General features: G+C 37.7%; 1 protein-coding gene across 13 annotated transcripts in view; it reads right to left on the reverse strand.

The window, feature by feature from the left end:
* Window positions 1–21,642, reverse strand: part of INVS (inversin) — a 136,021-nt gene that overhangs the window by 110,131 nt on the left and 4,248 nt on the right. For 10 of the 13 annotated variants that reach the window (XM_060409238.1, XM_012120186.5, XM_060409239.1 and 7 more), the window contains one exon: window positions 7,483–7,649. In XM_060409238.1, coding sequence (XP_060265221.1) covers window positions 7,483–7,649 — 167 coding nt within the window. Of the gene's footprint in view, window positions 1–7,482; window positions 7,650–21,642 lie in introns of those variants that run through there. The other 3 variants (XM_042243188.2, XM_012120200.4, XM_042243186.2) reach the window with 2 other exon arrangements.

Raw genomic sequence — 21,642 nt, forward strand, 5'->3', positions numbered from 1 at the left:
CTATAGTTTGTGGGAGAATGAGCGCTTATTAAATTGGTTTTAAACAGACTGAGTGAATACAGTCACAGAGATGCCTGGGAGCACCCACTAAACACTCCAGGTCATCTTGCTGTGTGCTCATACTTAAGAACCACTGGATTACAGCATAGATACAAGGCTTCCAAATAGCTCCTGAGGTGAAGGCTGGGGAAATGTGACCTGAGTGCTTAAAAGCCTAGGCCAGAAACAAACAACCCAATCAACAAATGGACAGAACATCTAAACAGACATTTCTCCAAGGAAGACATACAGATGGCCAAGAGGCACATGAGAAGATGCTCAACATTGCTAATTATTAGAGACATGCAAATCAAAACTACAACGAGATAATCACCTCACATCGGGCAAAATGGCCATCATTAAAAAGTCTACAAACAATAAATGATAGAGAGGGTATGAAGAAAATGGAACCCTCCTACACCATTGGTGGGAATGTAAATTGGTACAGTTGCTATGGAGAACAGTACGGAGAGTCCTAAAGGAACTAAAAATAGAGTTACCGTATGACCCAGCAATCCCACTCTTCTGAGAAGATACCCAGAGAAAAACATGGTTCAAAAGGAGACATGCACCCCAATGTTCATTTCATCACTGTTTACAGTAGCCAAAGCATAGAAGCAATCTAAATGTCCATCGATAAATGAACGGATAAAGACGATGTGGTACACACATGGGTACATATATACAATGGAATACTACTCAGCCATAAAAAAAGAAATAATGCCATTTGCAGGAACATGGATGGACCTGGAGACTACATACAAATATCAGACAAAGACAAATATCATATTACTTCACTTACATGCAGAATCTGAAAAAATGATACGAACAATTTTGTTTACAAAACAGAAATAGGCGCACAGACTTAGAGAAGGAACTTGGGGTTGCTGGAGGGGAAGGGTGGTGGAGGGAGGGATAGATTAGGATTTTGGGACTGACACATACATATTGCTATATTTAAAACAGATAACCAAACAAGGACCTACTGGATAGCACAGGGAACTCTGCTCAGTACTCCATAATAACCTAAATGGGAAAAGAATTTGAAAAAGAACAGATACATGTGTATGTATAACTGTATAACTTTGCTGTACACTTGAAACTAACACAACATTGTTAATCAACTAACTCCAATATAAAATAAAAATTAAGAAATTACAACAATGAATAATAACAACAAAAAAGTCTAGGCTAGGAACCATTCTTGCTTCCATTCTCCTTTTGCTGAACTACAAATAATGGTCACAAAGTTCTGGATATTTTATCATTTTTTTTATAATAGATTTTTAATGAGGTATAACACATATATAGTAGTGCATACGTCTCAAGTATACAGAGACATCTGCATATGAGTGTAAGATAAGGAAACCAAATGCTGTTGGTGTTAATTTTTCCAGAAAAGTTTCAGAGGTATTCTACTCTTCTTTACTTTTTAAAGCATTAACATGCAAACATATTTTTAAAACTGAAAATTAATATTTAGTTTTCAGAGATGAATTGAGAATTCTCTTTTATGAATAAAAAAAGAACACTCAACCACAACCTGAGGCTTCTTTAATTTGTGTATTTAACATGATATAATTTTTCAAAGTGGGTGGGTAATATTCATCTTCTTGAAGCCAAATTAATAACCTCCTGGAAGATTAAAAATGCACAATTATTGACATTTAGTGAGATTGCTAAAGTTTTTTTTTATCCTTATCAATAAATAAATGTATCTGTTGAAATCAGAGAAACAGTGGCTTCCCTGAATCAAAACATTTCTAACAGATATCTTTTGTGAGAAACCCAGAAAAGGTATGATTGATTTCTTTCTTGGATTAAACTGAGTGTGCTAAATGAAAAACAAACTAGGTACAAACATACAGTATATTGAGATTAATTTTATTCTCATGTGTATAATTTCCTTAGCTGCTTGGACTAATAGTAATTTGTTTCCAGAAAAGTATGTGTCAGAATAACTAAGTCAATCAACACAGTTCAATAAGCTTTTACCATGTATGTATTTGGAAATTGGATAAACGTTTCTAACAAACAAAATGTCTAGCATTTGTATTAATAATGACTTTCTATATAAGTGACACAAAGTGTATTCATTCATTCAACCAAGACAAATCAGACACTGTGCTAGATTCTGGGGGATTCAAAAATAAATAAAACAAGTCTCTCATCCGGAACTCCAATCTGGTGGGAAAGACACAAGTAAGTAATAATTATCACACATGAGACAGTGGGGCTCCAATAGAGATATGAATGAGATGCTATGCAAACATGAGTTTTTCCTATTAATCAACCTAAGATACCACAACATAGTTCATTATCACAAAAAACCCAAAACCATAATAAATAATAAATGAAAATGGTTGATCTTTGGGTCAGTAATAATGGCAATGACTACTTACATGTTATGGCTGTTGAAATTTACAAAACACTTAGGTAAATTAATATCACATGTAAGTATATATACTTTACAGTAGATAGGCCAACTTTGTTACTTAATATCTTTTTTGTTATTTAATATCTTTATCCATGGTGTTTGTGAGCAGTTTAAGAGCAGGAATCATGTCTTTCATCTTTGCATTCCAATGCCTAGCACAGTGCCTGTTATACAGTAAGTTTTTAACATATGTTGAATGTATGCATGCATGCACATATATATGAATATCAGTGTTACATAAGTAGCACTTTTGAGTTCACAGATAATAGAATTAAGACAGACAATACTTGAAAAGAATATTTGGTATCCAAAATATCAGATAACTTCACTAAACAAAGGGATGTGAAGTTTAATAGGGCTCAGTATTGACAGTACTTATTTATAGCAGACATATTATTCATTTTTTAATATTCTCTCTAGATGATGCTGTTAAAGCACTACACTTAATATGCCAGCAAATTTGGAAAACTCAGCAGTGGCCACAGGACTGGAAAAGGTCAGTTCATTCCAATCCCAAAGAAAAGCAATGCCAAAGAATGTTAAAACTACCATATAATTGCCATCATTTTACATGCTAGCACAGTAGTCCTCAAAATTCTCCAAGGAAGGCTTCAAACAGTACGTGAACTAAGAACTTCCAGATGTTCAAGATAGACTTAGAAAAGGCAAAGGAACCAGAGATCAAACTGCCAACACTCGCTGGATCATAGAAAAAGTAAGAGAATTCCAGAAAAATATGTACTTCTGCTTTATTGACTACGCTAAAGCCTTTGACTGTGTGGATCACAACAACAAACTGTGGAACATTCTTAAAAAGATAGGGATACCAGACTACCTGACCTGCCTCCTGTGAAATCTATATGCAGGTCAAGAAACAACAGTTAGAACCAGACATGGAACAACAGACTGGTTCCAAACTGGGAAAGGAGTACGTCAAGGCTGTATATTGTCACTCTGCTTATTTAACTTCTATGCAGAGAACATCATACGAAATGCTGGGCTGGATGAAGCACAAGCTGGAATTAAGATTGCTGGGAGAAATATCAATAACCTCAAATATGTAGATGACACCACCCTAATGTCACAAAGCAAAGAGGAACTAAAGATGAACCTCTTGATGAAGGTGAAAGAGGAGAGTGAAAAAACTGGCTTAAAACTCAACATTCAAAAAACTAAGATCATGGCATCTGGTCCCATGACTTCATGGCAAATACATGGGAAACAATGGCAACAGAGACTTTCTTTTCTTGGGCTCCAAAATCACTGGAGATCGTGATTGCAGCCATGAAATTAAAAGACGCCTGCTATGACCAACCCACACAGCATATTAAAAAGCAGAGACATTTCGTTGCCCACAAAGGTCTGTCTATATAGTCAAAGCTATGGTTTTTCCAGTAGTCATGTTTAGATGTGAGAATTGGATCATAAAGAAAGCTGAGCATCGAAGAATTGATGATTTTGAACTGTGGTGTTGGAGAAGACACTTGAGAGTACCTTGAACTACAAGATCAAACCAGCCAATCCTAAAGGAAATCAGTCCTGAATATTCACTGGAAGGACTGAGGCTGAAGCTCCAGTACTTTGGCCAGCTGATGCAAAGAGCTGATTTGTTAGAAAAGACCCTCAAGCTGGGAAAGACTGAAAACAGGAGGAGAAGGGGATGAGAATGTTGGATGGCATCACTGACTCGATGGACATGAGTTTGAGCAAGGTCCAGGAGCTGGTGAAGGATAGGGAAGCCTGGAGTGCTGCAGTCTATGGGGTTGCAAAGAGTCAGACACGACTGAGCAACTGAACAACAACTACTAGGTGTATAAACATGATACAGAGCAGATACTTGGCAACTATATCTCCTGGATCCAACTCTTCCTCTCTCTTGGCCTGAACTATAATAGCTTTTATGTACCTCCATTCTTATCCTCTTCCAAAGTAGCTGCTAATGACTTGTGAGGAATCTGTACTTAGGTTTTCAGGGTTTGCTTTTCAAGTTCCATCTACTGCTAACACCAAACTCCACCTGGATTTTTCCATCTTTCTAAGAATCCTGCTTCCTGCTAGGGCTGCATTCTTTTACATTCCAATTTGGAAAACGCCTTAAAGGAAAAAGCCAGGATGAATGTGGAGCTAATTTCACGAGCTTCCCTTCTCTGAATGATCCTGCCTGTGCTGACTGTTTCCAATGCCTTCAAACAACATATTTGTTAAGTTTTCAGATGCTTTTGGCAGACAAGCTGTTCAAAAATAGGGGTTCATGGTGAGAACTTATGCTTAGTCACGAAAGTGTCTGGTTGGTAGCTCTTTACTATGATTTCCTTTTCTATATCTTTAAATATTTCTTTTTATGTATCTTTAAATATTCCATTAAATATTCCATCTGGTTACTTTATATTGTGTTTTTAATGTTTTTGATAGAAATTTGTTTATTGTTTCCACCGACTCTCCTTGACAGTACATCGCTTCCCTATGTGTTTGGTGATTTTTCACTGTGAGATCATATTTGGTCTGTTTTAATTTATATGGGCAGGAGGAGAAGGGGATGACAGAGGATGAGATGGCTGGATAGCATCCCCGACTCAATGCACATCAGTTTGAGTGAACTCCGGGAGTTGGTGATGGACAGGGAGGCCTGGCGTGCTGCAGTCCATGGGGTTGCAAAGAGTTGGACACGACTGAGCGACTGAACTGAGCTGAATATATATGGGAAGTTTAAGGTGAAGCTATTTTCTCTAAAGAGAATTTGTGTCTGTGACTGCTGAAAGGCAGGTTGGGCTACAGACCTGGGACATCTCCAACCGTTTTTGAAAATTATTTCTAGATCCTCCACCATCTTATTCCTGCTTGAACTATACTATCTCTGGTTCTAAATAATGGTGCCTTTGCATGACACACAAAACCAAACACAACACCCAGGTTTGATGTGGGCAGAGTAGAGTATTAAAGAATGATTATCACCCTTATTCTGGAAATTCTACTAATACCAGTATAACTTAACTAGTATTCTACTAATAGTAGTATAACTTAAAGATGTATTATGACTCTTGGCAAACACACAAATACACACAGCAACATAGAGACGGGGGAAATGCATAATTATCAGATAGTTGCAAGACCGTGAAAGTTGTTATTTATAAAAATCAGTTATGTAAACTGTGACATGTAAATCACAGTTCTATTTATTCTTTGACACTAAAGAAATCACTACCAAAAAAAAAATAAAGGAGAAACAAAAAGCGAATGGAAACGATGTGCGGCACCTCACTGATAGACTGAACAATTCCCGCGACTGGCTGTGCACTCCCCTTTCAACTTTTTCACATTGTACCTCTACAAAATGTCACATGATTGGATCATCAACTCTTAAACTCTTTTTTTCTCGCATGATCCATTTAATGTGCAATTAGTTTCCCCTTACATTTTTGAAGTTGAGTTTTAAACCTAAATGAATCACAATGAAAAAACATCTAAAGTGTATTAAATTCTTAATACTGGGGCTATTCCCAATCTGAAATGTTTACTTTTTTACGATAACAAGTTAAATAGAGTTACCCTTCCTGACTGAATACTTTTAACAGCTGACAAGCTTAGGTGAAAGGTTATAGATACCCCAGCAGTAGTTAAAAGAGAGATTGAAAATGAGGGAGAATTCTTTTAAATTACTGTAATGAAAAGCAGATTCAAGAGCAATAACTTTGGAAATAACCTTACAGACCCAACTGATAAGTGCATATAAGTAGCATATTCAGAAGTACACCTTAATGTCAATCTTTTTTTATGCTTTCAACTAATGAAAAGGTATTTTTCTAACCCCTCAATTAATCAGCTATATCTGGTTCACATTTTTTAATGGGAAATAACTAATAGTTTCTGCTGGATCTAATTTTCATTGCTTTTTGTTCCAAAAATACGTATCTAAAAGAACAAAGAGAAAAATACCAGGCACCAGAAATACATTTTATAGACCAAAATTTCATGGTGAGAAAAACTGTTTTCAGGTAAATAAAATCTTCAAATAAGTTTAGAAGCTTCCCATTTAAAAAAATTTTTGATATGCTTAATCCTAAAAAAGCTGAGCTCTTAATAAGCCTTTAAAAATTTGAAAATTTATACTAGCAATATAGTTTTAGATTTTAAAAAAAACTGAAAATACATTTCAGAAAATAAATTTCTTTTATGCTTCTAATGCCACATATTTTACAAGATTACAGCTTTTTATTGTAAGAGTAACACTCACTAAGGAAAACATTTTAAACAATGAGAAGTACTAAAATTCATATATATTCCCATTATTTCAATCCAAACGCTACTGACAATTATTATTTTTAGGCTGCGCTTCATGTGTATGGCTTCTGGGATCTTAGTTCCTGCTGCTGCTGCTAAGTCGCTTCAGTTGTGTCCGACTCTATGCGACCCCATACACGGTAGCCCACCAGGCTCCCCGTCCCAGGGATTCTCCAGGCAAGAACACTGGAGTGGACTGCCATTTCCTTCTCCAATGCATGAAAGTGAAAGTGAAGTCGCTCAGTCGTTTCTGACTCTTCTCGACCCCATGGACTGCAGCTAGTTCCTGACCAAGGATCAAACCCATGCTCCCTGCAATGGAAGCTCAGAGTCCTAGCCACTGAACCGCCAGGAAATTCCCAAACCCAACAACTACTGACAATTTAGTGTGTGGTAGTTTTCTTTCTTTCTTTGCCTTTTCCAATGCATAAACTGACTTGAAATATAGTTTAACATAGTCCAATCATACTATCCATATAATTTTACTTCCTTTCCCCCAGCTTAATCTTAGATAAGAAAATAAACTTCATTGCTTGAGGAACTTGAATAAGTGATGGTTATCTGTGCTTACTCTCTGCAGTTTAAAGACTGCATTTTTTTGAGAAAACATATGAAAATAAAGTTATAAACTGGAGATTTCTTTACCATCTGTCCATTGCACAGTTCCACTAATCAATTTACAAATACCACAAAGCAGGTTTACTCTTCACAATAATTTGACTTCTCACCTTTTGAGCTGCAAGATGGAGGGCAGTTCTCTGGCTGTGGTCAGTTTTATTAACATCTGCTCCTGCCTTCAGCAGAGTATCTGCACAATCCAGTCTGTCAGCCAACACACAATACATAAGTGGTGTTCTCCCAAATTGATCTTCTTTGTCTTTAAGGGCAGAGTTCCCTGTGAGGATAAGAAACAAATCGCGATACTTGATAATTATTGTTGTTATCACTAATATAACTAGGAACTATATTTACTAGCTGTTTCTCATCAAGTACTGGGGTAAATGCATTAAATATACTACCTCAGTTTTACTCCCCCTATGAGAGAGACAGTCATAGTCATAGCCATAAAGTTGCTCAGTTGTGTCCGACTCTTTGCGACCCCTTGGACTGTAACCTACCAGGCTCCTCCGTCCATGGGATTTTCCAGGCAAAAGTACTGGAGTGGGTTGCCATTTCCTTCTCTAGGAGATCTTCCTAACCCAGAGATTGAACCCCCATACCTATATTATAGGAAATTGAGACTCAGAGGAGTTGGGTAACTTTTTCACCTTACACTGAAAGTAGATGGTGAAGCTAAAATTCAAACTGAGTGTTGACTTTAAGCAGTATGTTCTTAACTACTATGTTATACTAAATTAACATTTTTAGATACGAGGTTATTTTTTTCCTCCCTTACTCTTTGTCAAAAAAAAAACAAAAAAAACTTATTTAATGTAGACCATACACTGGGCATTGTGGTATGTTTCTGAGAACTACAAAAATGAGTCATGACTGATTTTCTGTTCTAGACAATAAGGAACAAGCGCATAATCCTCCTGCTAATTAAAACTAAACACTCCAGGAAAAACAAATGAAAGGTGGTGAAAGGAAGGCAAATTGGTTAGAGAACAATGAAACTCCAGGAGCAATGTGGTGTTGAGTTCTCAGATTTGGGGTTTTTTTGCCTCTTATATATAGAGACAGCCTGGGTGCTAAAGTAGCCGGAACACCAGAAACACCAAGAGGCACATTCACAAAATTCCCCAAGAAGCCTGTTCTCTCCAGTCAAAACATCAGGACAACAGTAGCTCAGCGGCACTGAAATCTTTTGACTAACTTCCTCTATTCAAAGCACATGGGACAACAAACTGTACCTCTTTTCCTTTCCATCTGATACTGCAGAGACTGTGGGGAAGAAGCCTTATGAAGCATTATGCCCTGAATCAGGCAAAGGATAGCAATGAGGTGTTACCTTATCCCTTCTCAACTAGACAGTGGAGAAAAGGAAGGAGGAAGCTAGAGAAAGCAATTCTTTATATCAGTGCATAATGCCATGGATAACTTTTAGCAGACCATGTATGGAACTGACCAAAGTTAAAATAGAAAAAGCTTTGAGAATTGAACTCTTAGTGGAATACTGCCCAGGTTCTAAATTGGCCAGGGTATTACAAAAATGGGGCAGACCAGAAAATAACTTGCAAGAGCTTTGAAAAGGTTTGACATTTGAACCACAGTCCACAAAATTGGAACAAAATGTTCATTCTAACCTAAACAGATTATCAGTTTACTAAAATAGGAGATTTAAATAGGATTCAGAGTCTTTACCATAATACACAAAATGTTCAAGATATAATCCAAAATTACTGGATAAACCAAACATCAGGAAAATATTAAATAAGGTAATAAACAGGCACCAAAATTGTGATGGTACAGATATTAGAATTAGCTGACAAAGATTTTAAAGCAGCTGTCATAAAAAGTCTGATAAGCAACTATGAATGCTATTGAGGCAAATGGAAAAATCCAAAGCCTCATAAAGATGAACTCGGTGGGACTTCTCTGGTGGTCCAGTGGTTAAGAATCCATCTGCTAATGCAGGGGACACAGGCTCAACCCCTGGTCCAGGAAAATCCCACAGGTTGTGAGGCAACTAAGCCCGTGTACCACAACTACTAAGCCCACACTCTAGAGTCAGCATGCTGCAACTACTAGAGCCCAAGTGCCATGGAGCCTATGCCGTGCAACAAGAAAAGCCAGTGTAACAAGAAGCCTGTGCGCCACAGCTAGAGAAAACCTAAATGCAGCAGCAAAGATCCAGTGAAGTCTGAAAGAGAAAAAAAAAGAAATAACTAAAAATAAAAAAGCGATGAATCCAATGAAAATATCACAAAAATACCACGTTTAGATTAAGTAAAAAAACAAATGAACTAAAATAAAAATCACGTTAAATAGGCACAATAGCAGAATGGAAATGACAAAAGAAAGAATCACAGAACTTGACGACAGACCAACAGAAATTATTCAGTCTGAACAACTGATAGAAAAGATAGAAAGAATCAACAGAGTTCTGGGGCTCTGTGGGACAATAACAAAGTTTCTACCATTCATATCATCAGAGCCCCAGAAAAAGGAAAAAGAGAGGCTAAAAACATATTTGAAGGAATAATGACTAGAAATGGCCCAAATCTAGTGAAAGACACAAACCTACAAATTTACATAGTTGAGCAAAGCTCAACAAAATAAACCCAAAGAAATCCATACTGAGTCAGTCAAAATCAAATTTCTGAAGAATAAATTCAAATTATAGTGTATTTCTCATAAGAAACTAAGGAAGCCAGAGGCAATGGCACAACATTTTCCAAGTGTTGAGGGGGAGGAGAAGGAACTATTAACCCAGAATTCTACATCAAGTGCTTGCATAGACCAGGAGTGAAAAGAAAAAGTGTTTGAGGATAGCTAAAGGATATAGCAGTTATAGGGGTACAATGAAATTCTTCTAAAATCAATTGTTGTGATGTTTGTACAATACAACTCTGTGAATATGAAAAAAAACTACTGAATTGCACATTTTAAATTTGTATGTATGCTGATATGGTGGATCGCAATACTTCCCACTACATACACATTAAAATGAAATGTTAAAAACATTCAAGAAATGTAGAGGAAGACAGGAATGGGAAAAAAAGAGCAATGAAAAACAGGAAACAATACACAATAAGTTGGAAATCTTAAATTCTAACATTAATGATTAATTATAGGTACGTGAGGCTTCCCCAGTGATGCAGCAATAAAGAATCTGCCTGCTATGCAGGAGATGCAGGTTCAATCCCTGGATTGGGAAAATCCCCTGGAGGAGGAAATAGTATTCTTGCTGGGGACATCCCATGGACAGAAGAGCCTGGCAGGCTACAGTCCATAGGGTCGCAAAGTCGGACATGACTGAGCAACTGAACACATATACATACACATAGGTAAATGGTATAAGCACACCAATAAAAAGATTTTTTTTTTAAAAAGAGAGAGGACTTAACTACATGCTTGTGGGTTATCTATTTTATATACAGTACTGTGTATATTTTAATCCCAAACTCCTAATTTATCCCTCCCTGATCAACTGGTTTTTGATAAAGGTGCAAAGGCAAACCAATAGATAATTTTTTAAACAAATGGTACGAAAAATATTGGACATCCACATATAAAAACAAAAAAAAAACAAACCCTATACTTTTTACCATATACAAAATTATCTAAAAATCAATAATAAATGTAAATATAAAATCTCTATAACTACATAAACCTTTTAGAAGTAAACAAAGGTAAAAGACCTTTGCAACCTTGATTTAGGTGAAAATTTCTTAGAGATGATACCTAAGAATAGTCCTTTACAAAATTGATAGATTGAATTTCATCCAAACTTAAAATTCTATTTGAAAGACACTGTTAAGAAAATAAAAACACAAGTCATAAAAAGTTGGAGAAAATATTTATAAAACACATATCTAATAAAGCCTTCGATATATCCAGAATAAAGAACTCTTACAAGTGAATAATAAAGCCAATAATGAAATTATAAGATGGCCAAATGGTCTGAATAGACATTTCACCAACTAAGCATATGAAAAGATGCTCAACATCATCAATACACAGGAAAATAACAAATTCAAACCACAATGTGATACTACTACGCATCTATTAGAAAGGCTAAACCAAAACCAAAGCAAATCTGTCAATACCAAATTCTTGGTGAGGATGTGGAAAAACTAGAACTCAGATTTTGCTGGTAGGATTGGTACCATAAACGTTACAGCCACTATGGAAAACTGTTTGCCAGTTTCATAGTAAGTTAAATATACACTTACTACATGGCCCAATAATTTCATTGAGTGTTTAGTACACAGGAGAAATAAAAGCATGAAGGCTTATGTTCACATAAACACCTGCATGTGAATGTTTATGAAAGCTTCATTTACTAGTACTAAAAACTGGAAACATCTCAATTGTCCTTCAACTGGAAAATGACAAGAGAAATTGAAGTACATCTATACAACAGAATACTGCTCAGCAATAAAAAGGAATGAAGTACTAATCTACTCAATAGCATGGAAAAATCTCAAATGTATTATGCTAAGTTAAAGAACACAGTCTCAAAGGGTACATACATATTGTAGGATTCATTTACATGGGTTTCTAGAAAAGGTAAAACTATGGGACAGAAGACAGACCAGTTGTATCCAGGGGCAGCCAGGGGCTGAGATGTGGGGAGAGATTGATGATGAAGGGACATGGGAAAATTTGGGGTGTGATGGACCTGTTCTACACCTTGACTGTGGTGGTAATTGCATGACCACATGTTTGCTAAAATTAAGTAAATACAGACTGAAAAAGCGTAAAATTGACTGTATTGACTGTATTAAAACTCCATAAACTTTACTTTAAAACAACAAAAAAAGATACCATAACACTTTAAGTGAAAAAAATTTACTTTCGTCACAAATGATCAGATATCCACGTACTGGCTGAGGATAATCATATATGAGTTGAGCATGAGGGAAGGCAGTTATTTTTAAGGTGTTTTAGCATGAACTGCTAACGGAGGAAGAAAATTGACCACACAAAATATTTGCTTTGGGGAAATACAATTGCTAAATGAAGAAAGAGAACATGTCACGCTTTGGTCTGAGTTATTTTTGCCTGAAACTAAGCTGTTTTAGCTCTAAATATTTTAATATATATTTGAATCTTGGATGTATTGGGACCCAGAAGTACTCATACCTTCTCCAATAACTCTTTTTGCAGATCCATGTTTCCTTATATGCTGCTAATAAAGCAAGAAAGGTAACTGCTCTTGAAATTTGAAAGAGCCTTACAAAATACTCATCTTCCCTGGTGGTTCATATAGTAAAGCGTCTGCCTACAATGCAGGAGACCTGGGTTTGATCCCTGGGTCGGGAAGATCCCCTGAAGAAGGAAATGGCAACTCACTCCAGTACTCTTGCCTGGAAAATCCCATGGATGGAGGAGCCTGATAGGCTACAGTCCACGGGGTCGCAGAGTCAGACACGACTGAGTGACTTCACTTCACTCACTACAAAATACTCAGGTCATGTACAGTAACTTCTGGAAGTGAAGTGTAAGTTGATCAGTCATGTCTGACTCTTTGCAATCCCACGGACTATACAGTCCATGGACTTCTCCAGGCCAGGATGCTGGAGTGGGGATTTTCCCAACTCAGGGATCGAACCCAGGTCTCCCACAATGCAGGCAGATTCTTTACCAGCTGAGCAACCAAGAAGCCCAACTCCTGGAAGAGGCAAGTTTTCGTTCTGTTTCAGAATCTCGGTTTTGAAGATGGAGGTAAGTTTTGAATTTGACTCAACATATCTGATAACAGAAGCCCCTATGCATAAGTCTTCTGGGTGGTCACTCAGTGCCAGGTATTATTCTCTGTACAAAGACCTCCAATATCTAATCCAGAAGATTCCAGAGATTCTATCACTGCATTTATAGATATGGACTCATTTAAACCCACATTCATTAACAGAACTGAAATGTATTACAGGTAGGGCATGTTCCTTTTATCATTTGAGTCCTTCTACAGTGAAAAATGACACAGAGAATCAGTTCAGTTCAGTTCAGTCACTGTCGTGTCTGACTCTATGTGACCCCATGGACTGCAGCACACCAGGCCTCCCTGTCCATCACCAACTCCCAGAGCTTACTCAAACTCATGTCCATCGAGTCAGTGATGCCATCCAACCATCTCATCCTCTGCTGTCCCTTTCTCCTCCTGCCTTCAATCTTTCCCAGCATCAGGGTCTTTTCAAATGAGTCAGTTCTTCGCATCAGATGCCCAAAGTACTGGAGTTTCAGCTTCAGCATCAGTCCCTCCAATGGATATTCAGGACTGATTTCCTTTAGGATGGACTGGTTGGATCTCCTTGCAGTCCAAGGGACTCTCAAGAGTCTTCTCCAACACCACAGTTTAAAAGCATCAATTCTTCAGTGCTCAGCTTTCTATACAGTCCAACTCTCACATCCATACATGACTACTGGAAAAAATGTTGGTCTCTAGCTTATTGTATTTCATAATTGATATACACTCTCATCCGCATCTTATTTGTTAGTATTAAGCAAAGACAGTAGTGCTTACTATTAGCAAGATAATGGTAATTTATGTAATAATTTCCTCCTAGAGTAGCATCCCAGAGAAGGCAATGGCACCCCACTCCAGTACTCTTGCCTGGAAAATCCTATGGATGGAGGAGCCTGGAAAGCTGCAGTCCATGGGGTTGCTAAGAGTCGGACATGACTGAGCGACTTCACTTTCACTTTTCACTTTCATGCTTTGGAGAAGGAAATGGCAACCCACTCCAGTGTTCTTGCCTGGAGAATCCCAGGGATGGGGGAGCCTGGTGGGCTGCCGCCTATGGGGTCGCACAGAGTCGGACACGACTGAAGTGACTTAGCAGCAGCAGAGTAGCATCCTTCCTCAGAAGTTTGAATAAGGGAGAGGATTCAGGACCGGTGGTCATAAGAATGAACGTGAGAAATGGAGGCAATTGGCACACATTGGGGTAATCCTGACTGATTAGATTTCTCAGGGCCAAAGTGGAGTCAAAACCACGGGGTCAACAGGTCACTCTGCATCCCAGGGCAGCCGCTTCACTCTTAGAAAGTCGGCTGTAAGATACAGGGAAACTTCAATGCTTCTCTTCAACCCCTGACATACTTTGGTTTTGTGTCACTGATATTTATACTTTCCAACAGGGAAGATTTAATTTGGTTGTGTCATCACCATCCAATATGCTGTGCCTATAAGGAACATTTCTGTACCTGAGGCAGCTGAAAGCATGTATCCCTTAGTATGACTAGAAAAAGCAGCCCTTAGCCTCCTCACCTGGGTCCTGTTTTGAGTTGCTTTAATGGCTAGTTTCCAAGTGGTGAGCATTAGGTTCTGAACAGCCCATTAGGTTCTGCACATTAGGTTCTGAGCAGCCCATTAGGTTCTGAGCTTCCTGCTAAATGAGAGTAGCTGAGAAAGGCCTGTTCCTTTATCTAGCTACCCTACTCCTTTCCTTCATTTCCTTGGTTACAACATTCAGCTAATACCTGTCCAGTCTCCACCACAGCTTCTTCGGATGAACAAATGAGATGATTCACTGTTTGGAAGTGTTTGGTAACTGCAACATGTTGTACAAATGAAGGGCTTATGATGTAAACTAGTATTCACTGGACAGCAGTCACTGAAATTTGCATTCCTATCAGGGACAGCTAATATAGGATGCAGCTGGCTAGTGTGCTGTGTTGTTTTAATTATTCTGGCAACTGTGGAGGTAGCCTCTAATCCACCACCAACTGTGGCTGGCATTCTGCATGTGCTCCGTCTATACACAGTTCAGGAAGCTGAGCTGGAACCGTGACTGGAAACCCACTGCTCTGCTGCAGTCAGTTATTTTAAGGCTAGCTGAAACAGGAGAGTCTCTGTACAGACTGGTACGTGCAGAAGCCAGAGCTCCAACTCCAGCATTTAGAGGCAATGACTGTGACATGTAGTGACAGTTGTGCCACTCTACACAATAGCTATGGCGTCATACTGTCCCACACAAGTGAATTCAGCATTCTCTATAGATATCTAATTTGCTTGTTCTAAAATGTTACCTCTGTGTAGCATCAAAGATGCATTTATCTCCTTTCACCTGCTTTTTACTTCATACCTTTCAGATTGTCACAATCTTGGGAAGACAATTATGGTGATCTAAAAACTATCTGCTTATTTTTATAGAGGCCACATGGGAACAATGGAAAGAAGACAGGATCCATAATCCAATGACTTGGTTTGAGTTTTAACTGTGTAGTTATATGGCTTAACTGCTGAGTGTCCTGATAGAAAATGAGAATAACAACATGGGAGGGATATATATTTTGAGGGCACCTGAGATTTTACAAAACATTTTTATATATATTATCTCATTATCATTGTTGAGCTATCTTAAAATTTTACATTCATCGCTATTTTCAAATTATCATAGTTGCTACATCTGCCACTAGATCTTGCTATTTATTTGATTAAAAAAATGAATGTAAGTATATTGCTACATCATAATTTTAAAATACTTTGATAACTGTATTTTGATACAGCTGATTTTCTTTGGATTGTTATTACATAATATTTAAGCTCTTAAAATACATGTTTCTCAGAAGGGGGTTCACAAGGTTCACCAGATTGCCAAGAGTTCATAGCACAAAAAAGTTCAGAAAAGTCCAAACTAGATAACTATTAATTTCATGAGTCAAGGTTTAGAACTAAGCAACTTTCTTGTCTTCCTCTTATGTTTGTCTTTCTTTACGTACTCATACACAAGAATGTGCATGTATAGATAGATATACCTACACATGGAGGCCCTATAGTTTAGTATTTAAAAGCATGGACTTTACAATCAGTCTTGCAGGCTTCAATCTCAGTTCTGTTCTTTATTAGACAAGTTACTTAATCTCTCCACATCTCAGTATCCTGACCTATAAAATGAGGGAAGTAAGAGTACCCCAAACTCTTCGTGGTGTTTTGTTATTAAACGAGTTCACGTGTTACCAAACATTTAAGACGGTGCTTATATAACATAACTTTATGAATGTTGGTTAATTTTATTATCATTATCAGTATAGATGCATATGCCTGTAAGTATATTTGTAAAAATATACGTGTGTAGGCTTCCCTGGTGGCTCAGACAGTAAAGAATCTGCCTGCAGTGTAGGAGACACAGGTTTGATCCCTGAGTTGGGAAGATCCCTTGGAGAAGGGAATGGTTACCCACTCCAGTATTCTTGCCTGGAGAATCCTATGGACAGAGGAACATGGCAGGCTACCGTCCACGGGGTCACCAAGAGTCAGACATGACTGAGCAACTAACATTTTCACTTTCATGTATGTAAGCAACCATTTATAAAACCTTTAATGACCATAACATTTAAAGCCAGGGTAAAGGAAAAAGTAACCTAAAATAATGTCACTGCTCTATGACTTATGAGGCTCCCTGCCACACCTAACTACTGTGTTGGGAGACGTTACAAACAAAGAGAAACAACGATTCAGAGAGATTTATGTAAGTTCAGAGCATGGACAGGTCAACAAAAGTTACAGTAGAATCAGAAATGGTGCTGCCTGGCTACCTTACCACTGCAAATACCCCAAACACTTTTAGCAGTGAGGCCAGGATCCATCATTACACACAGTGAATATTTACAAATTATTTTGTTTGGTTTTCACAAAGAAAGAAGGGTTATTCTTTGTTAGCATTTAGAGATTTTTCTTTTTGAGACATTTCTGAAACTACACAAGATTTGATCATTTTACTGTAAATCCAACCTACCTATTGTCCACCATGTGTGATACTAGATATTTTACATTCCTTCTCTAATTTAACTGTCCCACAGGCACAGTATTATAACCTATAGTTTACAGATGAGGAAAGAGGCTCAAAAAGGTTAAGTGGTTTAAGCCAAGGTAATATAATTAATAAATAACAAAGCCAGGGCCGTGGTGGGCCAGTGGCTAAGACTTCATGTTTCCAATGCAGGGGGTCCGGGTTCTGTCCTTGGTCAAGGAACCAGACCCCACATGCTGTGATGAGAACTGGGCAACTGACAGACCCCACATGCCTCAACAAAGATCAAAGTTCTGCAGCTGCAACTAAGACCTGGTGCAGCCAAATAAATAGATTACTTAATTAAAAAAAAAAGACAAGGCCAGAATTAAAATCTCAGGTTTATCTGACTCTAAAATCTGTATCCTTTTTACTATATTACACTGTACAGTATTAAAATGAATCAACTAAAATATATTATCCACAATACTCTGGTATTCAATTAAATTATTTGAGCTTAATGTTAACAGAAAAATCTACACATCTATAAATGATAGGCATAAAATGAAAGGATTTTACTATGTATGTTTGTTTTTAGGGCCCAGTACTGAGTCCTAATTCATCTGAATCTAGGACGTAATAAGCTATGTTAAAACATTAATCCACTGTATTAGGTTAAACACTAAGAACTGCTACTAAAATGATGTCTCATTCAGGAAAAGCCTCTTCACTCCTCCTCCAGGACAATGGGCAGCACAGAAAGTGTTCGATTTAATTAGCTGTGTATGTAGAAAGAGATGCTCATCTGTTTCCATGGAGTCAAACACATCACGACACACTTCTCCATGGAAACAGAGAAGGGAAAACAGAAAATGCTAAAGTGAATGAATTCATGGAGCAGTTGGTGAGCAAAGATTGAAGGAAAAAAATAATTCATCTGTAGTACTATGTTGCTAGTTTAGAAAAGAGAAACAGCATATACATAAGAAATCATCATTCATGCTACATAAAAGAACATAGAAGATACACTGAAATTTAAGATGTATCTTAATACTAAAAAATAACATATTATTTGGTGGGAACATACAAATGTTAGGAAATACCACAGAGCAAAGGTGTTACTGTCTTTGAACAGAAGTCAAAAAAATGGCAGAATTCTTAAAAGGTGAACAATATTACAGCTCAAAGTGAGTTATGAGTATGGGATTCCTTAGACAACACAATAAAATACATAGAACCAACTTATAAATACATTTATCAGTTCTGTATTTGTTTCATATCATGATTGCTCCTTTGTTTTTAAGGAATTTTTTCCTTTGGAGATATAAAATTACAGAAATATTTCAAGTTTTATTATGTAACACATTAATTTGTATGATTGAGCCTATACTGCACACTTTGTTCCCCTTAATAATTATATTTCATGTTAAAATAATGAAAGAGTTATAAAATATGTTTTCTTGAGGAGTTCTGACTTAAAAATTTTTTCCCAATGAAACTTAGCCCTAACTTGTCTCTTAATTCAATTTAACTCAATTCAGATTTAATCTCAGCCCTCTAAATGATTATAGACTTATTGGGAGGAAAGATACTGAAAACAATGAAAATAATTTTCATTCACTTCTTCAATAAGCATTTCTCATGTGCCTACTATGTGCCAAGCACTGTGCTGGATTTTGTGTGTATAATAACGACTTCAACAGACCTAGTCTATACTCATGTAGGCTATTAAATTAGAGAGAGACATTAAAATAGTCAAACATACACATACACAGTTATGACCTGAGATAAATTCTATGAAAGAAAACTGAAGAGTTACAAGAGAGGACACGGTGAACAGACTTCACTGAGATTCAATGGGCAGAGCAGGCTTCTGTGAAGAAGTGACCTCAGTGATGAGATCTGAAGGATGAGTAAAGGTCAGCCTGACAGACAATGAGGAGAATAGCATTTTAGGCAAAAGCTTTGAGATGGAAAAGGGCTTACAGATTTGAGAAATGAAAATAAAGCAGGTTTTTCTAGGAAGAGAGTGGTGAAATGTGAGGTTGGAGAGAGAAAGAGGTATAGTTTCAAAATTTTGTTCCAAATACAATGGGAAGCAATTCAAGTGTTTTGAGCTCGATATAACTGAATATATAATTTTTAGTACAAGTAAACATGGAACATTTAGGAGAAAAGTCCAAAAAAGGCAAAACTAAACTATAGAGTGTAAGACATATGACTAGGTGGCAAAACTACAATATAATTATCACATAAACGTCACTGCTACTGCTAAGTCACTTCAGCCATGTCCGACTCTGTGTGACCCCATAGACAGCAGCCCACCAGGCTCCCCCATCCCTGGGATTCTCCAGCCAAGAACACTGGAGTGGGTTGCCATTTCCTTCTCCAAGGCATGCAAGTGAAAAGTGAAAGGGAAGCCGCTCAGTCGTGTCTGACCCTCAGTGACCCCATGGACTGCAGCCTACCAGGCTCCTCCGTCCATGGGATTTTCCAGGCAGGAGTACTGGAGTGGGGTGCCATTGCCTTCTCTGACATAAACGTCAAGACACCATATTATGCCAAGAGGGAAGGAACAATGAACTGGGGCTTCTAGAAAAACAATGTCCTGTTCTCTGACCTAATGTTGACTACATGCACTTTTGCTTCATATTTATTCATTAAATTGAACGTTTAAGTTCTATGGACTTCTCTATACATATATTTCAAAATAAGAAAGTATATTTTCTTTTCTTTCAGTAAAATATAGATGGAGATAAAGATGTGGGGATACAGAGTGCAGATGGCTCAAGAAGCTTGGTTTTGGTGACAGAGGTTGATAATTGTGCCCCATACCACTCTCTCATTCTTTCTTTCTGGGAACTGAGCACCCTGAGTTTTAGCTAGGCGTGATGCCATTCAGGGAGAGAGAAGTTTTTTTAGGCTCTTTGTCCTAGGCGTGGCTCTAACTCCACCCACTTCCAGGATGACAAATTGCTACCCTGCACTCTCTTTCCCCCTTCCTGCTGGCTGGGCTCTGACAACAGTGAAAGAATCTGCCTTTGACCCAAAGATGGAAGCCACATCTTGAGAATGGCAAAGTAAAGCTCTAGCAACATCCCTGGATGATTCTGTAAAGCAGAGATGTCTCTCCACCCTAGACTGCCCACTTACCTTTGTTCTATTATGAGAATGAAATATACCTCTATCTTTTAAGTCACTGTTAAAGCAGTTTAGCCCATGTACTCATACATTTACACAAAGGAAGGCTGACAAATATGGCAATACCTAGAGGCAGATACCTAGAAGGAGCAGAGAAAGATTTTTAAATAATGGAGCTAACAGAGCATGTTTATCTTCAATGTTGATAAAAGAATTTAGAATAGAGGAAAAGGTTGATGATGTAGTAATCCGAGGTTAAAAATATGAAACAAGATCCCTGAGAAGACAGACGTAGGGAGAAACTATCTTTGACAGAAAGGGATATTTGCTCTGTTTTAGCAGGAAAAGAGAAGAAGATGGGTGAAGCTGTAGGCTGACATAGTTATTAGGCTGAAAGTTGGGAGAGTTCCTATTTAGTGTTTCCACTTTAAGTAAGAAGCATAAAGAATTAGCTAAGAAAGGGCGGGAGGGAGATATGGCAGTAGTCAGAGTTTCAGTAGAGGAAAAAGGTATGGGACAGTCGTATGGAGAAATGTAATATGATGAGCAGAGTCTTGAGTGCCTTTCTGAAGTAGGGAGGCATGAATTTAAGGTGTTACCAATCTTCCACACAGGTTAAACTGTTCAGGGCTTGACAGAGGTAGATGCATTAGGTCCATCCAGAGTTGGGATTGTAACAGCCAGGTGTCACAGGTGAGAAGAAAAGGGAGTTCTTCCAAGAGAAGGATTTTAATAATAGACTGTGGAATCAGGGCTGAATAGAAAGGAAAGCAAAAACAGAAGAATAATGATGGTCAAAAGTGGAAAAGATAATGGACTGGAGGACTCAGTGACACTGAAAAACTATCATTCTCATTAGTAAATGAGCTGGAACTGAGAGTTTTAGTTGAATGGTGGGTGTCTGAGTGAAAGAGTCAGAGGTGGTAGAAGACGTCAAATTCGAAGAGTAACTGAATGTAGATAGCTGAGGTGAAGTGAGGATCACATCTCTGAAAGAGAAGAGAAATCTTTACAGAGAATGTGGTAAGAGAACTTTGTCCTTGAAGATGAGTTGGAGTTTGCTTAGCAGAGAAGGTAAGGGGGTAGAAGGTAAAAAAGGGGAGAGGGAATAGATGTATAGAGGAAACAAAGACAAAATTTATGTCATATTGAGGAATAGAAAAACTAGTCATCAGGGTGCATGGGTAGAAATTCCTGGAAAAACGAGACATTTAGAGTGAAAATGCATTCTAAAGGAATAGGTATGGAGGTTCAAGTAGTGTTGACTTTAAAGACTGGGTTGTCAATCATGATGTCATCAAACATTTAGTGGTATGTATCGAGATTACAAATAACGGAGATTTTTATATTATTTATTTTCTTTGGGACTAACGACTTGTGACTATGTAGATTTGTGGTTTTTGCAGT

Source organism: Ovis aries, chromosome 2 (genome assembly GCF_016772045.2).
Source record: "Ovis aries strain OAR_USU_Benz2616 breed Rambouillet chromosome 2, ARS-UI_Ramb_v3.0, whole genome shotgun sequence".
In the NCBI taxonomy this organism is placed as follows: domain Eukaryota; kingdom Metazoa; phylum Chordata; class Mammalia; order Artiodactyla; family Bovidae; genus Ovis; species Ovis aries.